Below are 25,000 nucleotides of genomic sequence, written 5' to 3' on the forward strand. Positions count from 1 at the left end.
GTATATTGTTTATACATATATTGTATTGGTTTTTAAAATAAAAAAAATATCAAAATGGCCCCCGCTTGCTTTGATTTTTCAGTGTGCGGCCCTACACCCCCGCTGTAGAGTATTGTTAAAAGGAAAGGCCATGTAACACAGTGGTAAAAATGCCCCTGTGCCAACTTTTTTGCAATGTGTTGCTGCCATTAAAGTCTAAGTTAATGATTATCTGCAAAAAAAATAAATTACGTTTCTCAGTTCGAACATGAAATATCTTGTCTTGGCAATGTATTTAATTGAAGTTGAAAAGGATTTGCAAATCATTGTATTATTTTTTTTTATGTACGATATACACGACGTACCAACTTCGCTGGTTCTGGGTATTGTAAATGAAATGTATTCTAAGAAGAATGGCTGTTATAATAATGTGCAATATACGTAGATACAAACAGCCCCATGTCCAACAATTACCCGTGCTTGGACAGAGGCGAAGTGATTCCCTTCTGTGAAAGCTCGAGCAAATGTTTAGCTGCCTACACATACAGTAATGACCGTCAGCCATTACCATGACAATATGGCGAGAAGAACTCGGACACATCGTTTCGCCGCTATCAAGATTGAACAGCAACTGGGGACATGGACAACAACTCCACATTGAAACACGCGTCACAAACAGCCTATAAAGTCCAGATGAATCTGATAAGCAAACAGAAAGGGCTAAATAAAACATTGGGGCTAACTGGCCTACACAAGTCGCACACAGTGGTACCTCTATGTCAGGGATGTCCAAAGTGCGTAATTTTTTAACGGCCCCACGGCACATTCTAAAAATACGATAAAAAAAAACCAAAAAACCCCATGAAAAGTAGTATAAAAGAGTAAACAGGTGACAATAAAATGTTGCTATGTTGACTCTAATACATACTTGCCAACCTTGAGACCTCCAATATCGGGAGGTGGGGGGGCGGCTTGGTCGGGGGTGGGGGGTTGTTTGGGGGCGGGGGGCGTGGTTGGGGGCGTGGTTATTTACAGCTACAATTCACCAACTCGAGTATTTCATATATATTTCATATATACATATATATATATATATATATATATAATATATATATATATATATATGTATGAAATACTTGACTTTCAGTGAATTCTAGCTATATATATATATATATTTTTTTTTAAAAATTTTATTTACATAGAAAAAAAACAAAAAAACTTGAATTTCAGTGTTCCAGTGGCTATCCATTAGATGGCAGTATTGTCCTGTTTAACTTCTCCGTTCATGATGAGTATATCATTTCGGCCGCCATGTCTGTAATTTCCTCGTTCTTCTGCTTCGTCTCCTTGTTGTGTGCGCAGTTGTGAACTCTATAAAAGCCCTAGATGTTATGACGTCTTTGGGCAGGCAAGCTGTTTATTTTGTGGGAAAGCGGACGTGAGAACAGGCGGTCCCCACTCAGTCTCAGGTCCGCATTGAGCTGGAGGGGGCGTGGCCGGGGGTGGGGGGTTGTTTGGGGGCGGGGGGCGTGGTTGGGGGCGTGGTTATTTACAGCTAGAATTCACCAACTCGAGTATTTCATATATATTTCATATATATAGATAGATAGATAGTACTTTATTGATTCCTTCAAGAGAGTTCCCCCAGGAAAATTAAAATATATATATATATATATATATATATATATATATATATATATATATATATATATATATGTATGAAATACTTGACTTTCAGTGAATTCTAGCTATATATATATATTTTTTTTAATTTTATTTACATAGAAAAAAAAAACAACAACTTGAATTTCAGTGTTCCAGTGGCTATCCATTAGATGGCAGTATTGTCCTGTTTAACTTCTCCGTTCATGATGAGTATATAATTTCGGCCGCCATGTCTGTAACTTCCTCGTTCTTCTGCTTCGTCTCCTTGTTGTGTGCGCAGTTGTGAACTCTATAAAAGCCCTAGATGTTATGACGTCTTTGGGCAGGCAAGCTGTTTATTTTGTGGGAAAGCGGACGTGAGAACAGGCGGTCCCCACTCAGTCTCAGGTCCGCATTGAGCTGGAGGGGGCGTGGCCTCCAGCTCCGGCTGAATACCGGGAGTTTGTCGGGAGAAAATCTCTGCCGGGAGGTTGTCGGGAGAGGCGCTGAATATCGGGATTCTCCCGCTAAAAACGGGAGGGTTGGCAAGTATGCTCTAATAACACTAAGCTGTCACGCAGGCTGTTTGTTTCTTTAAAACATAATAATGAATCAAAAACAATGTTGTTATGATTTATTGACCTATTCAAGGCTCCAATTAGGTCACATTAAATATTCCACTTTGAGATATTTTTTTGGGGGAAATGTTGCATATTTTGTGTTTGCCATATAAAAAACTATGTTTTTTTTGTTTTTTTTTAAAGAAGGGCCTAAAATTAACAAACAAGGAACATAATAAACAACAACACAAGTTATAATTGACGGATAGATCTGAAGTTGATCTCGAGACAATTGTGTTGACAGTTTTAAAAAAAAGTATGATTTATTTTTTAACACTTTACTGAGCAGGACCCTTTTGGATCCCCAATAATTTTAGTGTTAGTTTTTTTTTTACAACCAATACATTAAAATCAATGTTGTTATGAGTTCCAATTATTATATAATCTGAAATGTTCCACTTTAACATTTTATTGGGGGAAAATATTGCATATTTTGTATTTTTTCCATAAAAAAACAGGGTTTTCTTTGACAAAAATGGCATACAACTTAAATCTTTAAAAAAACTACAACGTTATATTGACAGATATACCTAATGTTGATCTAGATATTTAAACTTTGAATAATAATAATACTACTACTAAATAATGACACTTTTTTTATTTTTTATTTTTTGTAACCAAAACCCTATGTGGTCCCCGGGATTAAGCCTGAGTGGAGGCCTGAATGTATATTTTTTATACATATATTGTATTGGTATTTAAAAATAAAAAATATCAAAATGGCCCCCGCTTGCTTTGATTTTTCAGTGTGCGGCCCTCAGTGGAAAAAGTTTGGACACCCCTGCTCTATGTGGTTCTAACTTTTATCGGAATCAGATAAGTTTTTATTGCCATTGTTTGAGAACGGGTTCACAAACTAGGATCGTGCAATATAAAACACATATAACACAGAATAGGTAATAAAATGAGCTGTAACTGAGCTATCAGATCTTGTTATTGTTCATGTGCCTGATGGCCGAGGGGAAAAAACTGTTCAGGTGGCGGGAGGTGTGGTTCTGGATGAACCGTAGTCTCCTGCCTGAGGGGAGAGGGGAGAATAGTTTGTGTCCAGGGTGAGAAGAGTCAGCTGTGATCCGACCCACACGCCTCCTGGTCCTGGAGGAGAACAGGTCCTGGAGGGATGGGAGCTTTCAGCCAATAACCTTCTCAGCAGCACGTACGATGCGGTGCAGTCGATGCTTGTCCCGGTCTGTGGCACCGGGGAACCACACGGTGATGGAGGAGGTGAGGAAGGACTCGATGATGGCTGAGTAGAACCGCACCAGCATCTCGGTCGGAACCTTAAGTTTCCTCAGCTGCCGCAGGAAGTACATCCTCTGCTGGGCCTTCTTGATGAAGGAGCTGATGGTCGGCTCCCACTTGAGGTCCTGGGTGATGGTAGTGCCCAAGAAATGGAAGGAGTCCACGACGGAGACGGGGTTGGGAGAGTCAATCAGAGTGAGGGGGGATGGTGGGGCTGTGACTTTCCTGAAGTCCATGATCATCTCCACTGTTTTCTGGGCGTTCAGCTCCAGGTTGTTGAGGCTGCACCAGGACGCCAGCCGGTCCAGCTCTCTCCTGTAGGCGGACTCATCGCCATCCGAGAGGTGGGATGGTGGGGCTGTGACTTTCCTGAAGTCCATGATCATCTCCACTGTCTTCTGGGCGTTCAGCTCCAGGTTGTTGAGGCTGTACCAGGACGCCAGCCGGTCCACCTCTCTCCTGTAGGCGGACTCATCGCCATCCGAGAGGGGGGATGGTGGGGCTGTGACTTTCCTGAAGTCCATGATCATCTCCACTGTCTTCTGGGCGTTCAGCTCCAGGTTGTTGAGGCTGTACCAGGACGCCAGCCGGTACACCTCTCTCCTGTAGGCGGACTCATCGCCATCCGAGATGGGGGATTGGTGGGGCTGTGACTTTCCTGAAGTCCATGATCATCTCCACTGTCTTCTGGGCGTTCAGCTCCAGGTTGTTGAGGCTGCACCAGGACGCCAGCCGGTACACCTCTCTCCTGTAGGCGGACTCATCGCCATCCGAGAGGGGGGATGGTGGGGCTGTGACTTTCCTGAAGTCCATGATCATCTCCACTGTCTTCTGGGCGTTCAACTCCAGGTTGTTGAGGCTGTACCAGGACGCCAGCCGGTACACCTCTCTCCTGTGGGCGGACTCATCGCCATCCGAGAGGGGGGATGGTGGGGCTGTGACTTTCCTGAAGTCCATGATCATCTCCACTGTCTTCTGGGCGTTCAGCTCCAGGTTGTTGAGGCTGTACCAGGACGCCAGCCGGTCCACCTCTCTCCTGTAGGCGGACTCTTCACCATCCGAGATGGGGGCTTGGTGGGGCTGTGACTTTCCTGAAGTCCATGATCATCTCCACCGTCTTCTGGGCGTTCAGCTCCAGGTTGTTGAGGCTGCACCAGGACGCCAGCCGGTCCAGCTCTCTCCTGTAGGCGGACTCATCGCCATCCGAGAGGGGGTATGGTGGGGCTGTGACTTTCCTGAAGTCCATGATCATCTCCACTGTCTTCTGGGCGTTCAGCTCCAGGTTGTTGAGGCTGTACCAGGACGCCAGCCGGTCCACCTCTCTCCTGTAGGCGGACTCATCGCCATCCGAGAGGGGGGATGGTGGGGCTGTGACTTTCCTGAAGTCCATGATCATCTCCACTGTCTTCTGGGCGCTCAGCTCCAGGTTGTTGAGGCTGCACCAGGACGCCAGCCGGTCCACCTCTGTCCTGTAGGCGGACTCATCGCCATCCGAGATGAGCCCGATGAGGGTAGTGTCGTCCGCAAACTTGAGCAGCTTTACGGACTGGTGACTGGAGGTGCAGCAGTTTGTATACAAGGAGAAGAGCCAGGGGGAAAGTACACTGCACTGAGGAGTACCAGTGTTCGTGGTTAGACTATCCGAGACAATCTTCCCCAGCTGCACGTGCCGTCTTCGGTCCGTCAGGAAGTCATTTGAGTGGAAGTGTGCAACATGATTGAGTCCTCTCTGGCATTTTGAGGTGCATGACAGCAGAGAAAGAGAAGAGTTTAGTCCATTTAATCTCGCAGCAATGACCTCCTGATTGAATTTGTGGCGAGGACAGTCGGGACACATTACAAAAGCTGCTTCTAACCCTTGTTGCAGCAGTCATACTCTCGCTGATTTTATTCATTTATTTATTCTTTTTTTCCTTAAAGGGGAACTGCACTTTTTTTTTTTTATTTCATTGGTCACAATCATTATGAGAGACAAGAAGACAGAAGGTTTTGGTTTTTTCACATTTTTTGCATATAAACATAGCTCGTTCTAGGTGGCTAACAATGCAGCTAATGGGAGCAATCAATTCTACCTCTAAATAATAATCTTTTTCCAAAATGGCACCGCTGTTGTGGCTGCTGGTGGCAGGAGCTCTGTGCTATTGTGTCATCCTTTTGTGTTACTGATGTTTCCCTCTTGTTTTCATGTGGGGGTTTTTTGCCTTTTGGTTTGGGACCCTTTGGGACTGTGACAAGGGGTGGCACTTTCGTGACTTCTGCGGTGCTTTTTTGTGGACTTCTGGATCTGCCTCTCGCGAGCCGTTTGACCATGGAGACCAGCTGCTGGGTCTCTGCCACACCAGAGTCCGTTTGGAGAGACTGGAGGAGAGGCGGATGAAGAGACAGGGCTGCAGAGCTAGCGCTGAGCGCCGGGACGGACGAGCTTCACAGTGTCTTGACTGAATGAGCAGGTATCGGACACCTCGGTCTCCTTGGACGCATCCTCGCTCATCCATACGGACTGGACACTGGCCGAGAGTTGGTGGGTGGCTCTCTTGGTTGCTTTGTTGGGTCTGCTCCTGTCTCTGGCCATGCTCTCCCCACCCCAGTAGAAGATGGCGTGGAACACCGCAGAGGCCACCACCACAGTGTTAATGTCCTTTGTGTTCTTTGATGTTTCCCTCTTATACACATGTTTTATGTGTGCTATGGCTGTGAGGTTTTTCTTCTTCCTTGGCCTCAGTCTGGACCCCCTCTCCAGGTTTCCTTTAACTTGGACACACACATCTATACCTTTAGCCATTTAAAGCCAGTAATTTCCAGGAGTTATCTCACCTTCTGAGTAGCCTCTGATTAACTAATGGTTTCTATTGTTGTAAAAATGTGTAGAATAAATATAAAATTTCAACAATATAAATTAAGGAATGGATTAAGCCAAAAAACAAGTACTTATATGATCCAGTTTGAGAAACTGTTCAAACTCAGAGTGTTTACAAAGAACAAGGAAGAATACATTTTGAACCTTATTGAAAAATTAGACTTTACTCATCATAGTATGTGAATCACAACTTATATTCATGGAAACCTTAATTGTGTTACAGATAGAGCCAAGGATGTTAACAAAAAAATGTGTAAGACAGGGATGTCCAAAGTGCGGCCCGGGGGCCATTTGCGGCCGGCAGCTAATTGTTTACCGGCCAGCCACACATTCTGGAAATGCTATTGCAGAAAAAAGAAAAGAAAACATAAAAAAAAGTGGAATGAGATGAAATCTGATTTTAAAAAGTTGCAACGTTGACACAAAGCTGCCATGCAGGCTGTTTTTTTTTCTTTTGTCTATCTTTATTTTATTTTTTTTGCCATTTGTCAAAAAAAAAAAAAAAAGTCAATAATGAATTATTGACCTATTCAAGGCTCCAATTATTTCAAATATTTCACTTTAAAATGTTTTATGTGGAAAATATTGCATATATTGTGTGGTTGCCATACAAAAACATCAACGTTTTCTTTGACAAAAGAGCATAAAACAAACAAAATAATAGTTCAAACGTAAAGTCGACAAATATATCTGAAGTTGATCTCGTAACTTAAGTGTTGAAAGTAACAAAAAAAACTAATACAAATGTATCACTTTATGAGTGGGGCATTCCAACCTTTTATTTATTGAATCATAATAATAATAATCATAACTTACTTCACCGGATAACCTTAGTGGCTTAGTGTAGAAGGGGCCTAAAATAAAAAAAAATGTTGAACAAGTTAATCAGACATTTGTTTCTTGGGAACTCTTAACTTTTTACCATTTTGGACTCCCTAATTATGTGTTTAAATATTCCGCGGAACAATAACAACCTATTTCCAGGCTGCAGTTTGCCTTAGGCCAGATTTCAAACACCCCTGTAATACGGTTGTACGGTATACCGGTATTACTATAGCACCGCGATACTAATGAATCCTATTCCTCTGAAAAGCACCGGTCCACCCACCCCCCCATTGTCGTCACGTCATGTCTTTGCTGGTTTATGAGCAGAGGAGCATGTTCGGCAGCGCACAATCACAGAGTACTTACAAACAAACTTACAAACTGTGTAGACAGAAAAGGGAGAACGGACGCATTTTGGCTTAAAAACTAAAGATAAAGGTGAAGTTATAACACTGAAACGCCCTTAGGAAGAGGTGCTTTAAGACATGGCTAGCGAGCTAGCGGCTAAAGTCCATCCGCAGTCGGCAGTGTTTTAGCTACTTCTAAATCACTAATCCTCACCTCCACAGCGACAAATAAAGTAATTTTCTTACAAGTATCATCCCTGCAGGACGAGGAATAGCGAAACATGCTTCACTACACACCGTAGCTCACCGGCGTCACAATGTAAACAAACGCCATTGGTGGATCTACACCTAACATCCACTGTAATGATACCAAGTACAAGAGCGTATCTAGTCGATATTTTTTGGCATCACAACATCTTCTTTCGTCTTTTTAAAATGTATATTATGTTTACAAACTCAGGAAACACGTCTTTGGACACATGAGGACTTTGAATATGACCAATGTATGATCCTGTAACGACTTGGTATCGGATTGATACCCAAATTTGCGATATCATCCAAAACTAATGTAAAGAATCCAAATAACAGAAGAATAAATGATTATTACATTTGATCAGAAATGTAGATAGAACATATTAAACAGATATTAACAGTAAATGAACAAGTAGATTAATAATTCATTTTCTACCACTTGTCCTTAATAATGTTGACAAAATAACAGAATAAAAATATGTTACTGCATATGTCAGCAGACTAATTAGGAGCCTTTGTTTGTTTACTTACTAATTGTCTAGTATGTTCACTATTTTATTTCAGGACAAACTTGCAATAATAAACATATGTTTAATGTACCCTAAGATTTTTTGTTAAAATAAAGCCAATAATGCAATTTTTTGTGGTCCCCTTTATTTAAAAAAGTATTAAAAAGTACTGAAAAGTATCGAAATCATTTTAGTACCGGCACCAAAATATTGCTATCGGGACAATACTACCCTGTACTCACTAGGAAAAGTTCAGTGTCTTTAAGTATTGCCATTATTGAGACTTATACAAAGTTTGTGCAACAATAAATCCTGTCTGTCATGTTGTTTTTAAAATTGATAGGTAGCCTGTTTTTTTTTTTTAATTGTATTTTGAAGAACAAGACACACGCGCACATTATGTCCCTCAGGAATAATCAAACTGTGCACAGACGAAAAAATACTTTTTTTTCCCCCCTTCAACGAGATAAAGACGTACCAGCTACACCTGCATCTTTCTATCCTCGGGGTGGTATATTTATGTGTATTTATTTCTTGTTAAACCATTCTGGAGGGGGGAAAAAAAAAAGATGTCATACTTGCTATCAGTTGTGGAAAATTATATGTCAGTCTAACTTAGGAAAGGTACTGTGAGGAATGTAGAACTTAGGCTCGGGCAGCTTTTAATTGGATATATCTGAAGCTGTGTGTGACTCCGCGAAAATCAGTACATTGCTCTCTACCTGACATTTAGTGTGCATCTTGCACTTTGGTGGTCCAGAGGTTAATCCGGGGGCTCAGACAGACGAGCTCGGTCGCAAAGCTCTTGTCACTCCTCGCCCAACAGCGGCAATACAATAGTTCAAAGGTCGCCGAATGAACCGGGAGAGGGGATAATTAAAGGTCGCGCCATGCAACTGTGGGTTTTTAACAATGGCGTCAGACAAGTCGACCTTGTGTCGTCCGCAGTCTTAATGAGTCGAGAGACTGGAAATGCGGCGAAAAGTCGGAGGAAATGTTCCGTCTTTTGTCCGCTTGTCTCTAAAGGATGCTCAGAGACATGTTTTCCATGAACATCCCCGTCAGATGTTTTATCTAATGGATGCAGGCGTGTGTTGGGGCTGCTATAAATGTTCAATTAACATTAAAATATGATTAAAAAAAAAAAGCCCAATCAAAAGAGAAGCGAAAAGAAATGCTCAAACAAAGTCTAATTGTGTTCCTTGGAATAGTCACAATTAAAGCTGCGGTGCAGCGATAAGTCCTCATTCAACCTTAATTATCAGGAACAATTTCTCGTTAAAGTCTGTTTTCTTTTTACTTTATTTAACAATGTTGTTCCAATTGAGATCAAGAATCCATTTTGCAAGACAGACCTGGGCTGGATTTGAGATAGAGTTTTCATATTGTGTGTTTTCACGTAACACTGAACAGGCTACAAAAAGAGCAGTCTTTCTAAAGCCCCTTCTACACTAAGCCGGCTAAGGTTATCCAGGGTAAATCCCACCTAACCTTATCCTTGTCCACACACACACACACAATGGTCCGACACACAACGCGACCTAGCACGCATGCGCAGAAAATGCGCACGTCATAGTCACCTCCAGTGTTGCTTTGTGTGCAAGTTCTTAAATTGAATTGAACTTATCTGAACAATATCCAGTGTTGTGGTATTTCAATGAACTGGAATCCAGTGAGCTGTGGGACCCCATTGTAGTGAATCACACCTGAGCCATCATAAATTAATCAAATCTGTATCGGACATGTTAAAGTAAATAATGTGATAAAGAACATTCTACATCAGTCAATCTAGGGATCTAGATATCTGGTCAGGACACTCCTCCCTCTTTTGCCTTCACCTTCATTGTCCATTCCTTTTTGGTGACTTTATATACTCCGGACCTAGACGTTGAGTCCGCGACATACATGGCGGACAATAAATGATACAGTCTGCTATGCCAGATCAAATGCATTCGATGTTTTCCGTAGTCTTCCCTCGACGGCCAGGTAATACAAAGCACGCGCTACCTTTTTCTATCACATCCACGGGAGCCCGCATTCTCGTTGTCTCTCCTTCGACAAATGGACGTAGTTTTTCGGTAAGTAGATTCACAGCTGACCTGGACATTGGAAAGTTCTCTTGCCGTCTGAGAAGTGTTGTATCCCAAATAGCTGCAATCGCTTTCTCTTAAGGCAGTGGTTCTTAACCTGGGTTGGATCGAACCCTAGGGGTTCGGTGAGTCGGGCTCAGGGGTTCGGCGGAGGTCAAGACACACCCGACTCATCGTGTAAATAAAAACTTCTCCCTATCGGAGTATTACGGATACGGCAACAGCAGAAGTCAGACTGATTTGCAGGTGTGTCATTTGTTGTGAGTTTATGCACTGTGTTGGTTTTGTTCTTTGAACAAGGTGATGTTCATGCACGGTTCATTTTGTGCACCAGTAAAAAAACATGGTAACACTTTAGTATGGGGAACATATTCACCATTAATTAGTTGCTTATTAACATGCAAATTAGTAACATATTGGCTCTTAACTAGTCATTATTAAGTACTTATGAATGCCTTATTCGGCTTGGCCTTATTATAATTATTTAATTATTAGTGATTCCCAGAGCCAAAAAAAAGTCTGCGGGCTATAGAGCGTTTTCTATTCGGGCTCCAGTACTCTGGAATGCCCTCCTGGTAACAGTTAGAGATGCTACCTCAGTAGAAGCATTTAAGTCCCATCTTAAAACTCATTTGTATAATCTAGCCTTTAAATAGACCCCCCTTTTTTAGACCAGTTGATCTGCCGTTTCTTTTCTTCTCTCCTCTTCTCCCCTGTCCCTTGCGAGGGGGAGTTGCATAGGTCCGGTGGCCATGGATGAAGTGCTGGCTGTCCAGAGTCGGGACCCCGGGTGGACCACTAGCCTGTGCATCGGTTGGGGACATCTCTGCGCTGCTGACCCGTCTCCGCTCGGGATGGTTTCCTGTTGGCCCCGCTGTGGACTGGACTCCCGCTGATGTGTTGGATCCACTGTGGACTGGACTTTCACAATGTTATGTCAGACCCACTCGACATCCATTGCTTTCGGTCTCCCCTAGAGGGGGGGGGGGGGGGGGGGGGGGGGGGGGGGTTACCCACATATGCGGTCCTCTCCAAAGTTTCTCATAGTCATTCACCGACGTCCCACTGGGGTGAGTTTTTCCTTGCCCGTATGTGGGCTCTGTACCGAGGATGTCGTTGTGGCTTGTACTGCCCTTTGAGACACTCGTGATTTAGGGCTATATAAATAAACATCGATTGATTGATTGATAACCCTAACCCTCTAACCCTCTAACCCTGGCCCTAACCCTAACCAAATAACTCTAAATTAAGTCTTTGTGACTTAGAATATGTTCCCCATACTAAAGTGTTACCAAAAACATATAACTTTGTCTTGAATTTGAAAAAAAAATAAAAATTTATTTTTCACTAAAGAAGGGTTCGGTGAATGCGCATATGAAACCGGTGGGGTTCGGTACCTCCAACAAGGTTAAGAACAACTGTCTTAAGGTATTCATGTGTGATTTCCACAAGCGTCTTCCTGTGTGGGGCGCGGTCTTTCTGGCGTCACTTCCTCTCCGAGCTCAGTTTGTAAACGATCAATGAGTCCATACAAAGCTAAGAGCCGGAGATTCAAGAAATAAATTGCCCGAAGAGGGGAACCTTAAACGATGGTTTAGGGTGGCTGAAACGGGGCTTAGGCTAAATAATCATTTCTTTAAGGGGTTATTCGGCTTAGTGTAGACGTAGCCTCAGATGGTGGGTCAGGACACCCAACGGGGGATGTTGTCATTATTTGTGTCTACCCGCTAGTATTCGAATCACTACTGCACACTTTTTATGACACTGGCGTGGCTTCTGCAGTGTTCTATGCCATTGTTTGTTGCAACACGGTCAGAGACAGGAACATACTTAATAAAGTGACTAATAGAGCTAACTCCGTCTTAGGCTGCCCACTACAGTAGTGTAGAGTGCGAGCTTTTTAGTCGCTTTTGTGACTAAAAATAGGTCGCGCGAGTACTGGGGGGTAATAGAAGTAGCACACATGTGAAAACAGATTTTAACACTTTCATCGCATTTTGCTCTCCAAAAAGGATCCATCCAAAGCTGCTCAAGCTAGAGTCAATAAATAAATAAATAATAATTTTTTTGTGGTGCCCTTTATTTAGAAAAGTACCGAAAAATATCGAAATCATTTTGGTACCGGTACCAAACTATTGGTATCGTGACAACACTACTTGGTAGTGGTATTAAATATATTTTATTCTATCACTGTTGTTTGGACCTCAAAGACCTCAATACTTGGATTATAACCCCATAAAAATAAAAATATCCAAACTAATTCACACCTCCCTAGCGGATAGTAGTAATTATACTAACTTGGCGAGATGACATTTAAGACAGACTTTTAAAAAGGTTGCTAGAAATAAATGCAATCATGTTCCTCCTCCCAGTTATATGTGGTAGGATTCAAACACCACACAACGAGCCTTAAGACCAGGGGTCCCCAAACTACGGCCCGCGGCCCGGATACAGCCCCCCCAGAGTCCAGAATCCAGCCCGCGGGAAGTCCCAAGTTAAAAAAAAAAAATTAAAAAAATATTTATTTAATTTTTTTTTTTTTAATTATTTAAAAATGTTTTTATATGTCCTTACTAGTGCATTTTCTACCATCTCAGGCAAATCATATTGTCTAAAAATGCATTTTACCATCGATAACGTGACATGCAGCAAGTGCGCTCTTTAAGTCAATTAGTGCGCGAGGAATATATGTATATGTATGAATACATATATATATATATACTGTATATATATATATGTATATATATATATATATATATATATATATATATATATATATATATATATATATATATATATATATATATATATATACACACACATATAGACACATACATATATACACATAATATACATATACATATATACACACATATATATACATCAGGGGTCACCAACGCGGTGCCCGCGGGCACCAGGTAGCCCGTAAGGACCAGATGAGTAGCCCGCTGGCCTGTTCTAAAAATAGCTCAAATAGCAGCACTTACCAGTGAGCTGCCTCTATTTTTTAATTTTATTTATTTACTAGCAAGCTGGTCTCGCTTTGCCCAACATTTTTAATTCTAAGAGAGACAAAACTCAAATACAATTTGAAAATCCAAGAAAATATTTTAAAGACTTGGTCTTCACTTGTTTAAATAAATTCATTAATTTTTTTACTTTGCTTCTTATAACTTTCAGAAAGACAATTTTAGAGAAACAATACAACCTTAAAAATTATTTTAGGATTTTTAAACACATATACCTTTGTACCTTTTAAATTCCTTCCTTTTCTTTCCTGACAATTTAAATCAATGTTCAAGTAAAACATTTGTTTTTATTGTAAAGAATAATATATACATTTTAATTTAATTCTTCATTTTAGCTTCTGTTTTTTCAACGAAGAATATTTGTGAAATATATCTTCAAACGTATTATGATTAAAATTCAAAAAAAATATTCTGGCAAATCTAGAAAATCTGTAGAATCAAATTTAAATCTTATTTCAAAGTCTTTTGAATTTATTTTAAAATGTTTGTTCTGGAAAATCTAGAGGAAATAATGATTTGTCTTTGTTAGAAATATAGCTTGGTCCAATTTTTTATATATTCTAACAAAGTGTAGATTGGATTTTAACCTATTTAAAACATGTCATCAAAATTCTAAAATTAATCTTAATTAGGAAAAATTACTAATGATGTTCCATAAATTCTTTTTTTAAGTTTGTCTCTTCTTTTTTTCGGTTGAATTTTGATATTTAAAGAGTCGAAATTGAAGATAAACTATGTTTCAAAATTTAATTGTCATTTTTTTCGTGTTTTCTCCTCTTTTAAACCGTTCAATTAAGTGTAAATATCATTAATTATTAATAATAACAGAGTTAAAGGTAAATTGAGCAAATTGGCTATTTCTGGCAATTTATTTAAGTGTGTATCAAACTGGCAGCCCTTCGCATTAATCAGTACCCAAGAAGTAGCTCTTGGTTTCAAAAAGGTTGGTGACCCCTGATATACATGGACATATACATATACATATACATATACATATACATATACATATACATATACATATACATATACATATACATATACATATATACACACACATATATACACACACACACACACACATTTACATATAATATATATATATATATATATATATATATATATATATATATATATATATATATATATATATATATATATATATATATATATATATATACATATATATATATATAGCGCGGCCCCCAGCCAAATTGTTTTACCCCAATGCTGCCCCGGAGTCCAAAAGTTTGTGGACCCCTGCTTAAGACGGTGTAGTACCTGCTTCCACGGCCGTCACCGTGATATTGTGCCAGCCAGCTGTCTCGCGGTCCAAAATCCTGCCCAGTGTGATGGCACCGGAATCTTGGTCAATATGGAAGATCCTCTCCTGGTCCGTGCTCCGGTCGATGGAGAAACTGTAGAGACCAAACAAGACATAGGCCTACATTAAACAGGCTAGTGACAGAAATAAACTATGAAACCCTTGTGTAATTTCTTTAATACATGTTTTGCATTTATATAAACGTAGCACACCAATAGTGACATTTATTTTATTTTGTCTTTCAGACCGCAAGAATCATAGAAAGGCGTATAAATGTGTGACTTTCTATATCACTGTTACAGCCTGCTGATGACAGTTGTGGCCACTTCCCTCTAAGGCCATCCTGTCTGAAGGATGGTCTTAATTAATCGATGATTAATCGATGATCGCGATTAATTTGAGTTCAATCACGGTGATCAGCTCTTAGCATTTTCACCTCGATCAAACATGGTGAAAAATGTCTGTTGGAAGTTACCGCAGTAGTAAACAGTAGGGAATAATGTTGTCCCGATACTAATATTTTGGTACCGGTAGCAGTAGCAAACTTATTTCGATACTTTTTAAAATAAAGGGGGGCCACAAAATATTGCATTATTGGCTTTATTTGAACAACAAATCTTAGGGTACATTAAACATATGTTTATTATTGCAAGTTTGTCCTTGAATAAAATAATGAACATACAAGACAACTTGTCTTTTATTAGTAAGTAAGCAAACAAAGGCTCCTAATTTAGTCTCCTGACATATGCTGAAACATATTGTGTCATTTTCCATTCTATTATTTTGTCCAAAATACCAAGGTCAAGTGGTAGAAAATGAATCATTAATCTACTGTTAATATCTGCTTACCGTATTTTTCGGACTATAAGTCGCAGTTTTTTTCATAGTTTGGCCAAATTATACTCAGGAGCGACTTATGTGTGAAATTATTAACACATTACACGTAAAATATCAAATAATATTACGTAGCTCATTCACGTAAGAGACTAGACGTACAAGATTTTATCGGATTTAGCGATTAGGAGTGACAGATTGTTTGGTAAACGTATAGCATGTTCTATATGTTATAGTTATTTGAATGACTCTTACCATAATACGTTACGTTAACATACCAGGCACCTTCTCAGTTGGTTATTTATGCCTCGTATAACGTACACTTATTCAGCCTGTTGTTCACTATTCTTTATTTATTTTAAATTGCCTTTCAAATGTCTATTCTTGGTGTTGGGTTCTATCAAATAAATTTCCCCAAAAAATACGACTTATTCTCCAGTGCGACTTATATATGTTTTTTTCCTTCTTTATTATGAATTTTCGGCAGGTGCGACTTATACTCCGGTGCGACATATACTCCGAAAAATACGGTACTTTCTCTTTTAACATGTTCTACCTACACTTGGGTTAAAATGTAATAATCACATATTCTTCTGTTGTTTGGATACTTTACATTAGTTTTGGATGACACCACACATTTGGGTATCAATCCGATACCAAGTCGTTACAGGATCATACATTGGTCATATTCAAAGTCCTCATGTGTCCAGGGACATATTTCCTGAGTTTATAAACATAATATACATTTTTAAAAAACGAAAGAAGATGTTGTGATGCCAAAAATTATTGACGTAATCATAGTAGTATGGACTAGATACGCTACTGTACTTGGTATCATTACAGTGGATGCTAGGTGTAGGTTTTGCCTACGGGTACTTTTCAGAGGCGGTATAGTACCTAATATGATTCATTAGTATTGCGGTACTATACTAATACCGGTATACCGTACAACCTTAGTAGGGAAGCAACAATGCTTGGTATAATCCTGCATGGAACAAGCCGCCTTAATTGACCGTGATCCTGTGTGTGTGTCCGTGAATGTGTGTGTGCGACCTCGACCGTCGCAAAAGTCAGGCTCGTCACGACATAATTAATGTTCAATCAGCGCTGTGCCTCTTCCCTTTACACAGCTGGAAGTGCAGCCCAGAAGAATAAAATAAAGAAATATGACTACCACTAGCATAAAATTTGAAACACAACATTAAGAAGGAGCAGAATTTCCAGTGACAGACTTTCGTCTCACTGCAGCTAACCGGTAACCCTGCCCTGAATGCGGACTTGCAGGCACTGACAGAATGTGTTTGTGACTGAACTACTGTACCGTATTTTTCGGAGTATAAGTCGCACCGGCCGAAAATGCATAATAAAGAAGGAAAAAAACATATATAAGTCGCACTGGAGTATAAGTCGCATTTTTTGGGGAAATTTATTTGATAAAACCCAACACCAAGAATAGACATTTGAAAGGCAATCTAAAATAAATGAAGAATAGTGAACAACAGGCTGAATAAGTGTACGTTATATGAGGCATAAATAACCAACTGAGAACGTGCCTGGTATGTTAACGTAACATATTATGGTAAGAGTCATTCAAATAACTATAACATATAGAACATGCTATACGTTTACCAAACAATCTGTCACTCCTAATCGCTAAATCCCATGAAATCTTATACGTCTAGTCTCTTACGTGAATGAGCTAAATAATATTATTTGATATTTTACGGTAATGTGTTAATCATTTCACACATAAGTCGCTCCTGAGTATAAGTCGCACCCCCGGCCAAACTATGAAAAAAACTGCGACTTATAGTCCGAAAAATACGGTAATCATCCCGACAGGGAGAATCAACACACTCACTAATTTATTCAGGAAAAGGCATTTTTATATCTAAATATTTTTCAGTCAGACTTTTTGTTTATGTGTCTGCAAAGATTCAACTCCTCAGATATAATACGTTCTAAAAAACTCTGCAAAAAGACACTTTGTGTTTGAATAATTTTTGAGTTTATATTCAGTAAACTTGTTTTATGCGTTGCTACACATGAATTTACAGTACCTCAAATTAAAACTGCACATGAATGTGCTTTTATTAAATATACTGTATTTTCCGGACCGTAGGGCGCACCAGATTATAAGGTGCACTGCCGATGAATGGTCTATTTTTTATATTTTTTTCATATATAAGGCGCACCGGATTATAAGGCGCATTAAAGGAGTCATATTATATTATTTATTTTTTTTAAGTGGAAAACACTTCTTTGTGGTCTACATAACATGTAATGGTGGTTCTTTGGTCAAAATGTTGCATACATTATGTTTTACAGATCATCTTCAAGCCGCTTTCTGACAGTCGCTTCCGGACGTGCCGTTTTGTGGGGGTCTTATTTACGTGGCTCATCTTCGACAGCGTCTTCTCCCCGTCGTCTTTGTTGTAGCGGTGTAGCGTGCAAGGACGGGAGTGGAAAAAGTGTCAAAAGATGGAGCTAACTGTTTTAATGACATTTAGACTTTACTTCAATCAATAACGGAGCAGCATCTCCTCATCCGGAAACAACAACAAGGCCGAAAATGTGTCCCGTGAAAAACCGTACGACCGGAACTCTCTATTAACTAAAGTTTCTTGGGTGGATAATGCTTACTCACCACACCGGTATGTTTTAGCGCTTTCATGGCGAGTTTACTGACAGATATAAGTAAGAACTTCACACTACTTTAAATTAGAAATGGCAATAGCGGAGGATGAATGTCATATAACAAGAAGATAGAGAAAAAGAAGAAGCTTATCGACTACGGCAGTGTTTTTCAACTAGTGTGCCGTGAGATGCAGTCTGGTGTGCCGTGGGAGATGATCTAATTTCACCTACTTGGGGTAAAAAATATTTTTTACAAACCAGTAATTATAGTCGGCAAATGATGTGTTGTTGTTGAGTGTCGGTGCTGTCTAGAGCTCGGCAGAATAACCATGTAATACTCTCTCATTTCAGTAGGTGGCAGCAGGTAGCTAGTTGCTTTGTAGATGTCGGAAACAGCGGGAGGCAGCGTGCAGTTAAAAAGGTATCTAATGCTTAAACCAAAAAAATAAACAAAAGGTAAGTGCCCCTAAGAAAAGGCATTGAAGCTTAGGGAAGGCTATGCAGAACGAAACTAAAACTGAACTGGCTACAAAGTAAACAAAAACAGAATGCTGGACGACAGCAAAGACTTACTGTGGAGCAAAGATGGCGTCCACAATGTACATCCGAACATGACATGACAATCGACAATATCCCCACGAAGAAGGATAAAAACAAAGTAGATGCGGGAAATATCGCTCAAAGGAAGACATGAAACTGCTACAGGAAAATACCAAAAAAAGAGAAAAAGACACCAAAATAAAGAGCGCAAGACAAGAACTAAAACACTACACACAGGAAAACAGCACAAAACACCAAATAAGTCACGCCTTTGAGACAAGAGCTATATTGATGCATGCTTGGTTATGGTTTAAAGTCATAACCAACAATTGCAACCACGACTTTTTACTGTCAACTGAGTTTCGTTTTTTAATGATTTCTGCTGGTGGTGTGCCTCCTGATTTTTTCAAAGCAAAAAATGTGCCTTAGCTCAAAAAAGGTTGACAAACACTGGAATACAGTGTCTTCACGGACTACAAAGGCAGACACGCGCAATTTTTCAGGATTTATGCAGATCCCAAATACAGATCAGCAGGTACCAGAAGGTAAGACAAATTGCTTTTGCATAATAATTCGAAACAAAACGCCAGATAATATGTCTTACCTTATACACACACCATAATAATATTTGTATGTTTAATGCGCCGACAATCCATCAAGCGGTGCGGCTTCATAGTTTACCAAAGTCGTACTAAAACATTTTGATAGATTTTTGAGCGCCGTGTGTAATGTTCTATTCTTTCAATAAAACATATACAATGTTGGTGTTGTTTACTTGAGTCATACTGCCATCATATTGCAGTTGACACGTATCTATTATGTTTGACTGCCATTTACTGGTCACACTTATCATTACACCATGTACCAAATAAAATTGATTCGAGGTCGGTAAGAAAAACTAGAATTATTCAGTACATTAGGCGCACCGGGTTATAAGGCGCACTGTCGAGTTTTGAGGGGGGAAAAAAGGGTTTTAAGTGCGCCTTATAGTCCGGGAAATACGGTGAATAAGTAACAAAATAATACAAATAATAATTTACCATTTGAAAGTGTTGTTTAGTAAAAGTTAACTTGAAATAAAAGTCCTGTAATATTTACTACACCAATAATAATCTGTTTACTGCAGAATGTTTGTGATGACAAGCAAAAAAAATTAAAAATAACCCCCACAAAATGTAGCCCTAAAACTGAAGTACGGACCATAGCGTTTACCTGTAATGTTGCACCTCTAATTAATACAATAATAGATATGAACAAAATGACAATTGTCAGCTGTGAGCATATATTACCTCAATCAAACATGGTGGGAATATCTGTCACAAGATACTGCAGTAGTAAATAGTCGGAATGCAACGGTACTCACTATAATCCTGCACGGGACAATATGACTTTAATAAAACAAAACACAAAATATCGTAATATCAGTCGAGATCGGATGAGGTGCCATATCACCCAGCCTTATGTTGGATCTTTTGTCGTCGTCTTGATCTCATGATGTCAAATGAACAGCATGATGAACACGTTTAAATATCAATCCTAATTGAAGCAGGACATTTATTGGTCAATTTGTGGATGACACGCCTGATGTGAATTGTGCCGTTTAGCTACTTGTTAGAGAACACGAACACATGAACACCACACTCGAAATGCAAATGATGCATGTGTTCGGAAATGGATGATGGACTTAAACATTGTAGATGAAAGAGACATATCATGGAATGATATTTTGAAAAATGCCAATAAGCCCTTTAGAAGCATTAAAAATAAGCTGACTCAATTTAAGATATTGAATAGATTGTATTTTACATCTTCTCAGCTGTTTAAAATTGGTGTAGTAGATAGCAAGTTATGTATGAAGTGTCGGGCAGCTGAGGGAACTCGTGTTCATTTATTGTGGGAATGTCAGAGAATAAAAGAGTTATGGTTGAAAACAACAAAAGAAGCAATCACATTCCTTAATATAAACATCACAATGACACTGCAAACTTGTATTCTTGGGGATCTCCATCAATTTAGTAACGTGTCACCAAAGAGTAAAAATGCTTTTCTTTCAATATGCATAATAACAAACAGGGTAATATTAAAAAAATGGATAGGTGTTGATAGTCCAACTCATACTGACTGGTACACACAAGCTATGGAGATGATATCAGTAGAAACAACTGCATTTAGTTTAGATAATAATGAGTCATATATTGGAATATGGGATCCATTATTTAAATTTGTTTCAACTATTAAATGAACCAAAATATGACTTATTATATGTTTGTGGAAAATATTGGACACAGTGTGTTGTAAAGCTTATGAGATGTGATGCAAGTGTAAGCCACTGTGACACTATTATTCAATTTTTATTTAAAAAAAAAGTTTATTAATGTTTGTAATGATAATGTCAATGAGGGATTTTAAATTTTTAATCACTGCTATTTTGAAATTGTTACTAATATTGATGCTGTTGTCGATAATGTTCATTTTTGTCTCACTACATTTGGATTGTTCCGTATCATGTGTGTGTGTCCTCAATTGCTCTCAATTGCTCTGTTTATTGTTGTTCTTAGTGTTGCTGGGACGGGTTTGGTTTTGGAATTGTATTGCATTGTTGTGGTATTGTTGTGTATTGTTTTGTTGATTGATTAATAAATTCATTAAAAAAACAAACAAACAAAAAAAACCACCATATTGGATTAAAAGTAGTAAAACATAAAAAAAAAACAGTTGGACGTAGATAAAGTCCATTTAATTTGACCTGTACATGTTTTAGTGCATTTTAGCGCTATCTTGAAATTAACGCTGTAAATCCTTAACGTGTGCGTAATATACACTATATTACCAAAAGTATTTGGCCACCTGCCTTGACTCACATATGAACTTGAAGTGCCATCCCATTCCTAACCCATAGGGTTCAATATGATGTCGGTCCACCTTTTGCAGCTATTACAGCTTCAACTCTGCTGGGAAGGCTGTCCACAAGGTTGCGGAGTGTGTTTATAAGAATTTTCCACCGTTCTTACAAAAGCGCATTGGTGAGGTCACACACTGATGTTGGTGGAGAAGGCCTGGCTCTCAGTCTCCGTTCTAATTCATCCCAATGGTGTTCTATCGCAGTGGTCCCCAACCACTGGGCCGCGGACCGGTACCGGGCCGCGCAAGAAATTAAAATGTGTTTTTTTAATTTTTTTTTAAAATTAAATCAACATAAAAAACACAATATATACATTGTATATCAATATAGATCAATACAGTCTGCAGGGATACAGTCCGTAAGCACACATGATTGTATTTCTTTCTGAAAAAAAAAAAAAAAAAAAAAAAAAAAAAAAAAAAAAATCCACCCAGTCTCCATGCCTAAGTTCTGATCATTTGGGTGGCCAAATACTTTTGGCAATATAGTGTATATTTCCCGGAGGTTGGCGACTTCCAGGTTCTGTAAGTGTCCCCTGACGAGCATCTTGCCGACATCTCTATGCAGCAAGACATTTTTTGTCTATTCAGCCGAGGACAAAAAAAAGCATTACATTTTTATAGTGCCCTCTGAAAAACCAACAAATGCATCTTTCTTTGTTCAAGGTGCTCTCCGAGAAAAAAAAGTGTCGAGTCAACAAAAACTATGCTGAAAGGTATACAACACATTTTCACACACACTATGATCCGTGGACTATGTTTTGTTGGGGGTTTTGTCTTCACATGACCACACAGCAATAGTACGCTTGAAAAGTCCTCCCGTAGACCTTTATTTTGATATATGACATGATGTGGTTTGTTTGATGTATTGTACATGTTAAAGTTAAAGTACCAATGATTGTCACACACACACGAGGTGTGGCGAAATGATTCTCTGCATTTGACCCATCACCCTTGATCACCCCCTGGGAGGTGAGGGGGAGCAGTGAGCTTGGCCTTTATTAAGACTGGTGCACTTTGACCTATTCAGATAAGACGTTAAGTTAGGAGACAATAGAGAAAACCATGTAAAAATGAAATCATAAAAAAACGCTAAAAAGAGAGGAACATAAATATTCATTATACATCTGCATGCGGATCTGCGTCACCACGGCGTCACCACTATTTCCCTTTTCATTAAAGTCAATGTGTCATTCCCACCGCCACCAAACCCCTCGCCCACGGCGGCGTCATGCCATCTCAGCGCTGAATATACACGGTGGATCAATTCCACTGAAATATGCTTGTGTGGGACGGAAAGTTGTGCACAAACACAAAATAAGTTAACTCACCAAAACGTCACCGTGGAGTTTTTGGGTCTGTTTAGCTGATCGGAATACAATGATTAGAAAATCCTTTTCAACTTATATTCAATTGAATAGACTGCAAAGACAAGATATTTAATGATCGAAGTGAGAAACTTAATTTGTTTTTGCAAATAATCATTAACTTAGAATTTAATGGCAGCAACACAGGGGCATTTTTTACCACTGTGTTACATTTTTGAAGCTTCTCAGGTGGAATTCTTTCCCATTCTTGCTTGATGTACAGCTTAAGTTGTTCAACAGTCCGGGGGTCTCCCTTGTGCTATTTTAGGCTTCATAATGTGCCACACATTTTCAATGGGAGACAGGTCTGGACTACAGGCAGGCCAGTCTAGTACCCGCACTCTTTTACTATGAAGCCACGCTGTTGTAACACGTAGCTTCGCATTGTCTTGCTGAAATAAGCAGGGGCGTCCATGAAAAAGACAATGCATGGATGGCAACATATGTTACTCCAAAGCCTGTATGTACCTTTCAGCATTAATGGTGCCTTCACAGATGTGTAAGTTACCCATGCCTTGGGCACTAATACACCCCCATACCATCACAGATGCTGGCTTTTCAACTTTGCGCCTAGAACAATCCGGATGGTTCTTTTCCTCTTTGGTCCGGAGGACACGACGTCCACAGTTTCCAAAAACAATTTGAAATGTGGACTCGTCAGACCACAGAACACTTTTCCACTTTGCATCAGTCCGTCTTAGATGAGCTCAGGCCCAGCGAAGCCGGCGGCGTTTCTGGGTGTTGTTGATAAATGGTTTTGACTTTGCATAGTCGAGTTTTAACTTGCACTTACAGATGTAGCGACAAACTGTAGTTACTGACAGTGGTTTTCTGTAGTGTTCCTGAGCCCATGTGGTGATATCCTTTACACACTGATACAGTTTTTTTTTTTCAGTATCGCCTGAGGGATCGAAGGTCATGGGCATGCTGCTTACGTGCAGTGATTTCTCCAGATTCTCTGAACCTTTTGATGATATTACGGAGCGTAGATGGTGAAATCCCTAAATTCCTTGCAATCGCTCGTTGAAAAATGTTATTCTTAAACTGTTCGACAATTTGCTCACGCATTTTGTTCACAAAGTGGTGACCCTCGCCCCATCCTTGTTTGTGAATGACTGAGCATTTCATGGAAGCTGCTTTCATACCCAATCATGGCACCCACCTGTTCCCAATGAGCCTGCTCACCTGTGGGATGTTCCAAATAAGTGTTTGATGAGCATTCCTCAACTTTCTCAGTCTTTTTTGCCACTCGTGCCAGCTTTTTTGAAACATGTTGCAGGCATCAAATTCCAAATGAGCTAATATTTGCAAAAAATAAATAAAAAACGTTTCTCAGTTCGAACGTTAAGTATCTTGTCTTTGCAGTCTATTCAATTGAATATAGGTTGAAAATGATTTGCAAATCATTGTATTCTGTTTTTATTTACCATTTACACAACGTGCCAAATTCACTGCTTTTGGGTTTTGTAGATTTTGATATCGTCCATCCATATATATTATGAAAGGTTTAGAAAGAGAAAAGCAAAAACAAATCGACACACCTCTCCTTTTGCTTATTGGTTTTTGGCAAAAATAATGAATAACTTGAAAATATATCAATAATAATATTGTTACTGCTTATCCTTGCCAGGATCATGGCAGGGGCTGGAGCAAAAGGTGGTCTCATAAGTCGGGTATGGTCATTTTAGCTGATGTTTTCTATGGTTTTCATATTTTTTACCCGCTCCATGAGAATATTTTGGTGAGGATTGCAGTGGAAGCATCCGTTATATAAGTCCCTTGTTCGCCTGCATGAAAGCTCCTTTCTTCCAAACCCAAATCCGCCTATAACGGGGAAAATGTGAACTTGACCGACGCGCGCCTTCTTCTCTCTCACTTTATAAACAAGGATTTGTGTTCTTAAAATTTTGACAGCGATCTCGTCTCCCCGCCCCCCCCCCCCCCTTCCATACTTGTTTTGTATCCCGGATCATCTTTTGGCAGGTGCCAGCTGCTTGATTTACCTG

At 39.5% G+C, this 25,000-nt stretch overlaps 1 protein-coding gene across 2 annotated transcripts in view; it reads right to left on the reverse strand.

Annotated features, from left to right (window-relative positions):
- The window catches only part of LOC133643496 (cadherin-22-like), a 1,271,581-nt gene that overhangs the window by 100,011 nt on the left and 1,146,570 nt on the right, over window positions 1-25,000 (reverse strand). For both annotated transcript variants that reach the window (XM_062038118.1, XM_062038117.1), the window contains exon 11: window positions 14,673-14,809. In XM_062038118.1, the coding sequence (XP_061894102.1) occupies window positions 14,673-14,809 (137 nt within the window). The remainder of the gene's footprint in view (window positions 1-14,672; window positions 14,810-25,000) is intronic.

This window comes from Entelurus aequoreus, linkage group LG26, assembly GCF_033978785.1.
Source record: "Entelurus aequoreus isolate RoL-2023_Sb linkage group LG26, RoL_Eaeq_v1.1, whole genome shotgun sequence".
In the NCBI taxonomy this organism is placed as follows: Eukaryota; Metazoa; Chordata; class Actinopteri; order Syngnathiformes; family Syngnathidae; genus Entelurus; species Entelurus aequoreus.